General features: G+C 41.3%; 1 protein-coding gene across 1 annotated transcript; it reads left to right on the top strand.

The window, feature by feature from the left end:
• Positions 1 to 1,309: 1,309 nt before the first annotated feature.
• On the top strand, positions 1,310 to 9,159 carry LOC308075231 (elongation factor 1-alpha 1; the record flags this gene model as incomplete). The annotated part of the gene is made up of 7 exons (XM_080414943.1): positions 1,310 to 1,453; positions 2,901 to 3,080; positions 4,249 to 4,545; positions 4,781 to 4,931; positions 5,684 to 5,940; positions 7,837 to 8,071; positions 8,617 to 9,159. 7 exons carry the CDS (start codon positions 1,310 to 1,312, stop codon positions 8,739 to 8,741), a joined length of 1,389 nt encoding a protein of 462 aa, XP_080271069.1. The 3' UTR covers positions 8,742 to 9,159.

Below are 9,159 nucleotides of genomic sequence, written 5' to 3'. Positions count from 1 at the left end.
ACTTTACTTGAGTATTTCCAATTTGCAATACTTTTACTTCTACTCCACTACATCTCAGAAATATTGTGCTTTTACACTCCACTACAATTATTTGACAACTTCAGTTACTAGTTACTACTTTGTTTGTAAAACATACATTAACCACTTCAACCCATTCCAACCATTTTCGCTCACAATCCGTGGCATCGCAAGGCATTGTGAGCTTGTAGATCTGCTATTTTCAAAAGATTTAAATGGGACATTCTGCATAATGAGTATAGGCTAATTTCTACTTTTGGTACTTTAAGTACATTTTGTTACCAATACTTTTGTACTTTTAATCAAGTACATTTTTTCCCCCAGACTTTTACTTGTAAAAGTATTAAGCATTTCTATATTGCAGTATTGATACTTTTATTTAAGTAAAACATTTGATTACTTGTTCCATCACTGATGGCAGGTACATTTTCTGATGGGTTTTTAAGCTGGTTCTGTGCTGTGTCCCACAATAGGAAAGGTGACAGTGTCTTCATTCATGACTGTACCCTGAACCTTATGGGTTGAAATATGAGAACATAATTAGCTTTCAGGGGGCTGAGAAATAAGAAAGGAGTTTCTTTCGTCTCTTATTATGCTCATGATAATCTCTCAAGGCAGATATTAATTTAGCATAAAAAAATAAATTAAAATAAAATAACCAATGCGGGGCGGCCGGCAGTGGCTCAGGGGTAGAGTGGCCGGGTAGAGTGAACTGGAAAACCGAAAGGATCCCAGTTCGATCCCGGGCTGGGGCGCTCCCCTAGAGTTAGTGTCGAAGTGTCCTTGAGCAAGACGCTGAACCCCTAATTGCTCCCGATGAGCAGGTTGGTGCCTTGCATGGTTTCCTCCGCCATCGGTGTATGAATGTGTGTGTGAATGGGTTAATGGCACAATCAATGTAAAGCGCTTCGGATAGAAGCGCTATATAAATGCACCATTTACCATTTACCATTTACCATTTTAGTAAGATTGTGCTCTTGATGACATTGAAACCTACTAGTTCATACTGTTATAATGAACACTGGCATGCACGGTATGGTTATTTCAAATTATGTTGATGTGATCCTTCCTCTTCTAATATAGGCCATAGGGCCTGTCAAGGCGTAAATCATACTTCATCGCACCGCGCGGTGCACTGAAAATAGTAGCTCACAAGGCGTTGTGGATGCGGTGCCTTGTGAGCTTGTAGATCTGCTATTTTTGGCACACTGCAAAGTCGTACAACGGAGCATACATTGAGCATTATCTCCCCCCCCCCTTTGCTATTCCTCAGAATAGCTTGTGAGCAGTAATGGGGAAAGAGAAGGTCCATATCAATATCGTGGTGATAGGCCACGTGGACTCTGGGAAGTCCACCACTACTGGCCACCTCATCTACAAGTGTGGAGGCATCGACAAGAGAACCATCGAGAAGTTTGAGAAGGAGGCTGCCGAGGTAGGACATGCCTAGATTTGGGTAGACTTTACTAGAAGGTACATTTACTGTATCCACAAGTTTTCTAGGGCGTTGTGGGCAACACTTCCTGTCGATTTGATCAGGTATCAGGGATCAAATCGACAGGAAGTGATGCCCACAATGCCCTAGGAAACGTGTGGATATATCTTTTCCACTGCATTAATGCGATGTACCATACCACTGGTATATTACTGTATGTCTTGTTCACATTTGAGTTAACACATTTGAGTTATTTGACACTGGCCCATGAAGGCTCTTCGTTCTATACACAAACAGAACCATTAGCTGTACAATATTACAATGTCAAACGCATTGAAGGCCTTGTGATTATCCATAGTAGGATACTTTACCAGTTGACCTCAATTTTGATCAAGATGGCAAGACAAATTCATCTATGTCCCTGTCCGGGTCATACCAATGACAAAATGGGACCCAATGCCCTGCTTGGCACTCAGCATCAAGGGTTGGCTTACTTACTTACTGCTTATAAAAGAGGGTCATATTATTGGGGCACGCATGGCAGGAGCTTCAGACACAAAGGAATAGGAACATTGACTAAAGTGACATCTGTATTTCAGTGTACGGGAAAGACATAAAAAGAAAACAGGGTCAGAAAAGGTGTTCAATGACCGTGATGCTTGCTTCCAAGTGGTCTCTTCCAGGATGACAAAGGGCACTGAGTGGTTTGATGAGCAGGAAAATTATGAGAATCATAGCTATTGGCATTCACACAGTCACCAGAACACCTCGCTCTCCACCAACATCATCTAAACACCAAATGAGGGAATATCTTTTGTTAAAGCAGTGTTCCATCCCTCCAGTACAGTTCCAGAGACGTGTACAATCTATGCCAAGATGCATTGTTGCAAGCTGTTCTGCTGGCTCTTGGTGGACCAACACCTAACAATTTATTTTATTTTATTTAATTTGTCAATCATGGTTACATATTATTAATTAGTTCGATTTCGAAGGCATCTATCTATATCACTTCTTTGTCATATTTCAAAGCATAATTTGGTGATTATAAAACAAGTAGCATAACATAGGAATTGGATATCAAAGAATTCACTTTTAGACCTCAATAGATGAATGATAGAAAACACTACCAGGGTTACAGAAGAGAATAATTACTGGGACTAAAGTATTAAAATATATTCTTTGGAGGAGAGCCTCACTCACAGGAAACCACATGCTAACCAAACCTATTCTATACTTCGGTTATTAGAAAATAGCCGATCAACAAGTTCACAACGCATCACATCGTGACACGTTGTGAGCTTGTACATCTGTTGTTTCTGAATATCTTGAAAGATTTAACCGATAATGACATGCCCAAAATAGGGTCGCCAGGGTTAATGTGGTAAAGTTATGGCAATGTGAAGCTATCTAAGCAGCGTGTTATCCTATTCCTCTCCATGTACTGTAGATGGGGAAGGGTTCCTTCAAATACGCCTGGGTGCTGGACAAGCTGAAGGCCGAGCGTGAGCGCGGCATCACCATTGACATCTCCCTGTGGAAGTTTGAGACCTCAAGATACTACGTCACCATCATTGACGCTCCAGGACACAGGGACTTCATCAAGAACATGATCACCGGCACCTCCCAGGTAGAGAGAGGGGAGGGGAGAACTACTGAACGTGAGAGAGAGAGAGAGAGAAGGCAGGAGAGCAGGAAAACAGCAAAAGAAAGAGACAGTAGGGAGTAGAAGAGAATTAAAGTCTGAGAGCAAAGTTGACACCTTACTTAGATCAGTGATACTCAACCTTTTTCATTTAAAAATAATTGGTATACATTAGGCCATGGACCCCCGTTTAATACCATATTTATCTCTGGGACCCCAATCTACACTATACAATCCTCAGTGTTAATTTAACTCTGAGAGTGTGCAAATGGAACCAAATGGACTAGGAATCAGGATGGGTCCATTTGGTTCCATTTGTACATCCTTTTTATTACACAACTATTTATGAATTAAATCAGTAATTTGCTATAAAATAGCGATAAAAAAAATGTCTTAGCTTAGAATCTTCCGCTTGAATAGCAGTGTATACACACCAGTCTTATTTGAGAACAGCCGTCTGCTTTTAGAAAATAACAGACCACAGAATGCATTGATTGACCGGTCAGAATCGAGTCCTCAACAAAGCTTTGTAATGTTTACAATTAACTTTGATGATCTTGCAAAAGTTGGGGTGGCGTTTTTGCAGCATGCGAAATTAATCATAATCTTGGCTTGGTTACTGTGCTTCAGCACAAAATATTTGCATTGAAGCTGATATTTATTTATACCCGATACAGCTGTAAGCAATATTAATTGGTTAAAACAAAAAGTTTTTTTTAACGTTAAAAATCTGAATTCCAATGAAAATGGTTATAGAGTGTTTTTTTCTTTTTTCTATAACAGGGGTCTCCCCGTCTGTCCAGCTCTTTTGTAAGCAGACAACATTTTTTCAGCTGTGTTACAAATGACATCCAATCAGGACAGAGAACCCCACAAAGATAATGTATCAGCTTGTGTTCCAATTGTGTTTGCTCATTAATTTGTTTCATCCCTTTTGTTTATCATGGATACGTTTACTCTCCTGGTTGGATTAAATTGGTATCCTGACCTGAAAATCTATTTTCTGTTTACTAAAGAGCTGGAGAGACGGGGAGACCCCTGTTACTGAACAATCTATTGCAATGATCTTGCAATGATCGGAATATAGCGCTATTTAACAATTATTTTAAGAACTCTATCCCTCTTCCCACCCCCCCTACCCCCGCTTTCTCAGGCAGACTGCGCTGTGCTGATCGTGGCTGCAGGTGTGGGTGAGTTCGAGGCTGGTATCTCCAAGAACGGGCAGACCCGCGAGCACGCCCTCCTGGCCTACACCCTGGGCGTGAAGCAGCTCATCGTGGGCGTCAACAAGATGGACTCCACCGAGCCCAACTACAGCCAGAAGCGCTACGAGGAGATCGTGAAGGAAGTCAGCACCTACATCAAGAAGATTGGCTTCAACCCCGACACGGTGGCCTTTGTCCCCATCTCTGGCTGGAACGGTGACAACATGCTGGAGGCCAGCCCTAATGTTAGTGGAGAGTAACACCTCAATGCTGTATTCTCAAGCATTTTTATTTCAAGGACCACCATAACTCTGAGAGTGTACAAATGGAACCAAATGGACCCGTAAATCAGAACATAGAAATGGCATTTCTGCCCCAGAATGCTTATGATTAACACATCACAATGAAGAATGTATTTATCTATGTGCATGTTATCTGCCTATTTTGTGTTTACGAGTCTATAATTTCGTGTTCCTGTAGATGACCTGGTTCAAGGGCTGGAAGATCAATCGTAAAGATGGCAATGCCTCAGGCACTACCCTGCTAGAGGCTCTGGATGCCATTCAGCCACCTACCCGTCCCACTGACAAACCCCTCCGTCTGCCTCTGCAAGATGTCTACAAGATTGGAGGTGAGGAAGGAGTCTGTCTGTCTGTCTGTCTGTCTGTCTGATTATACGATTATATAAGAAAGCTAATGAAGTTTGTAGAACTTGAACTGCTGTGTACGAAAGAGTGAATAAGACTTGGTAAAATCTTAATTAAACTTTTTTTTATTATACTAGAAGGTTCAAGCACTAATCATTTGATTGGTCTAGTTGTTGAGATTCATGAATGACTAGGAACTCACACACATTTACTCATATTCGAATAAATCCAATCCACGTTCCAATGTTTTAAGTGTTAGTGTCTTTACACACCGGTGATTAAACCATGCATGTGCTGAGGAGTATTTTGCATCAAAGCTATTTATTTGTGGTGAAAGATCAACCTGGTTCCCAATACTAATTGCACCGCTTTAGCTGCGTTTAATATTCACGCCCGTGAGGATGTACTCCTGACACAAACAACAGTTCGGAAAAAAAACAAAAAACCCATTGAGACCTGAGGCCGATTCTACAAACTATTTCCTAATTCAAAACTATTCTTTCAATTATACTTTCAAAAGTTTTCAAAAATAGCAGATGTACAAGCTCGCTGTGAGCTTGTATATCTGCTATTTTGAATAGCCAACGCTAAAATCCAAAATGACACAGATGCTTTCCGGTTTTAATGGGTTAAGGAGCTGTACACATACATTTAAGTAACAGGCTGCTTAAAAACAGCAAATCCTGTCAAAACATTAAGTCGTCATCATCATACAGCTCACCATCTTGTCTGCCAGGTATCGGTACCGTCCCGGTGGGACGCATTGAGACAGGACTCCTGAAGCCCGGCATGGTTGTGACGTTTGCTCCTGTCAACGTGACCACTGAGGTCAAGTCTGTGGAGATGCATCACGAAGCGCTGATCGAGGCGCTGCCCGGAGACAACGTGGGCTTCAACGTTAAGAATGTGTCCGTCAAGGACATCCGCCGTGGCAACGTGGCCGGAGACAGCAAGAACGACCCTCCCCAGGAGGCCGCAGGCTTCACCTCCCAGGTCTGTGTACTGTTGAACCAGCTGGCTCCGAAAAACTCTCTGACCTTCACTACACTGCAGGGACTTTGTGAGAATATTTAGCATTAACCACTATATAATTCGGTTAGTTGACCGGAGTCCCCCAGGGGTCTATCCTTGTAGCCTGGTATCCAGCCTGCTTCGCTACGTTCGGCTGACTTTTTTTTCTCTCTTCGCTTCTCAGTCTGGAAAGCCTCCCATTGGAAGGTTTTGCAGAACTACACTGGAACTACATATGTTACGTTGGGCAACGTCGTATGTTACGTTGGGCAACGTCGTTGCTGATTGGATGTTGTTCAAACGAATGACGAATCACAACGATCACACTGTTTTTTTGGTCCCGCCCCGCACCACAGACCAATCAGAAGCCACGTTAGGTTTCGAAGCTTTTGGCATGTCCCGCCTCCCTTGGAGATAGGAGGCTTTCCAGACTGAGAAGCGAAGAGAGAAAAAAAAGTCAGCCGAACGTAGCGAAGCAGGCTGGATACCAGGCTACTATCCTTGGCCCTCTCCTGTTTTCACTCTACATTCAATGTCTTAGCAAAAGATTGCCGTCCTACCAGCTCAAAATGCATAGCGTTGCGAATCTTGCGATGAATTGTGAGCTTGTAGATGCTTGTAGTATTTTCTCCAAATGTTCACCTCAGAATAGAGAAGCTAGGGTTCATGTGGTTAAAATGCATCTAGTAATCAGATAGGTATCTGGTTGTTTCCAAAACACATCAAAGTGTAAATGCTCGGAAGATGCATTATAGATGGACTGACTTTTTTATTATCTGATTGCACAAGATTTTAACCACTTCAACCTGGTGTCCCTATTTTGGGCATGTCATTAATATAGGCAAACAATTTCAGAATCTTTTTAAAATTGCTCAAGCTCACAATATCCATGTTTGTGCACAACTGTCATTATGACAAAGTATAAAATAGGGCTTAAAGACCTACTCCCCCCAAAATCATTGGGATGTCATACACTGAATGCCAGTAAAGCCTCATCAAAGACATGCATCAACAACTGATATGGACAGGCTCTGATTGGCCAAAGTCAGACAGCCAGACTAACAGGATGTAAATAGAGCTAGCTTGCGCACATGAAACAGTGTTATTGTGTGTGTGACAGAAGAGTCAGAGGAACGAGGAATCAACGATGTTACCTTAGTAAAGGGCAGTGGTGGAAAACGTACTCCATTGCTTTACTTAAGTAAAAGTATCAATACTGCAATGTAGAAATACTCTGTTACAAGTAAAAGTCTGGAATTCAAAATTGACTTGAGTAAAAGTACAAAAGTATTGGCATCAAAATGTACTTAAAGTACCAAAAGTAAAATTACTTATTATGCAGAATGTCCCATTTAAAGTTTTCCAATGTATACAAATATTTTGAAAATAGCTGATCTACAAGCTCACAATGCGTCGCATCACGACGCATTGTGAGCTTGTAGATCGGCTATTTTCAAATGGCCGAAATGTATACAGGCTTAAGTGGTTAATGTAGGTTTTGTAATAATAATCAAAATCTACAAAATAACTAGTAACTAACGTTTTCAAATAAATGTAGTGGAGAAAAGTACAATATGTGGATCCGAGATGTAGTGGAGTAGAAGTAAAGGTATTGGAAATGGAAAAGTAAAGTACAAATACCTCAAAATTGTACTTAAGTACAGTACTTAAGTAAATGCACTTAAATGCACTTAGTTACTTTCCACCACTGGTAAAGAGATACTCTTTAATAATGGATTTTATTTATAACGCACTTTACATTTACAGGAAATCTCAAAGTGCTTTAAGTGTTGTCATAGGGATAACAATGTGTGTGTTTGTACTGTATATATATGCTTACATGTTTCTACATGTGTGGTTGTCGTTGCTGTTGTACAGGTGATCATTCTGAACCATCCTGGCCAGATCAGTGCCGGCTATGCCCCAGTGCTGGATTGCCACACCGCCCACATTGCCTGCAAGTTCGCTGAGCTGAAGGAAAAGATTGATCGTCGCTCTGGTAAGAAGCTGGAGGACAACCCCAAGTTCCTCAAGTCTGGTGACGCTGCCATCGTGGATATGATCCCTGGTAAACCCATGTGTGTGGAGAGCTTCTCTGAGTACCCACCACTGGGTAAGTTAGCTCTTCACTTCAGTTTTTACTTTCTAGTAGGGGTACAACTATTGATTATTTAATCAAATAATCAAGAAGAATCAAGAAGAAGAATCAAGAATATACACACACATATATACAGGATGTGTGTGTGTGTGTGTGTGTGTGTGTGTGTGTGTGTGTGTGTGTGTGTGTGTGTGTGTGTGTGTGTGTGTGTGTGTGTGAGCGTGCGTGCGTGCGTTTTTTTTTTTTTTTTATCATTATTTCTTTTTTTATTACATCCATTAGTTGATTATCTGTTGTGCCCCTAATGACAATAACATGTTTATTTATCTGCTATGCTTGGGAAATATAGATTTATTTGACTTTGTGAATTAAAAAGGAAACATCAGATTTGAATTGATGTTGAATTGTAGAAGAGAGAGGAGAGGCCTTATTTTAGTACACATACTGCTAGTATATGTTTTCAGAAATACATGACACATAAAAATCGTTATCGAAAAGCCATGCATGTAAGGCAAAATGGTGTGGTCATGGTTAATGGTCCTCTCCTGTGATCCTCTCAGGTCGTTTTGCAGTGCGTGACATGCGTCAGACGGTGGCGGTGGGGGTGATTAAAGCTGTGGAAAAGAAAGCCCCGACCAGTGGAAAGGTCACCAAATCCGCTCAGAAGGCACAGAAGGTCAAATGAACGTTGTGCTGGGCTGCCGCCCCAAACGCTCGCCATGGCCGAAGACACACCAACACCCCGCCTCTTCTGCAGAGCATAGTCAACGTTTGGTCAGTTATCACAATGCATCGCAAAAGCAGACGAAGGAAAAAAATCTAATGGCAGTAAATTAAATGTCCTGTTCTGTGTAGGTTTTATTGCAATTTGACTTATTTTATGGTGATGCAGCGCTACAAACTTTGCGTTATGGTTCTCTCTGAAAAGAAGAGCAGTGATATACTTCTGTTTGTGTGCAATCATAGTTACACTAGTTAAGCTGCTCCTTTCAAGTATGATTTTATGTTATGCTAGCGATCAAACTTAGCTGCTTCCTTAATAAGATTGATATGTTCTTTGTCGGTTCAATATTCAAGTAATGTTCTGTGTTCTAGCTTTAAAG

This window comes from Gymnoscopelus braueri (assembly GCF_963280865.1).
Source record: "Gymnoscopelus braueri genome assembly, chromosome: 2".
Taxonomy (NCBI): domain Eukaryota; kingdom Metazoa; phylum Chordata; class Actinopteri; order Myctophiformes; family Myctophidae; genus Gymnoscopelus; species Gymnoscopelus braueri.
The sequence above is the reverse complement of the archived record's forward strand: the minus strand, read 5'-3'. Positions and strand labels throughout refer to the sequence as shown.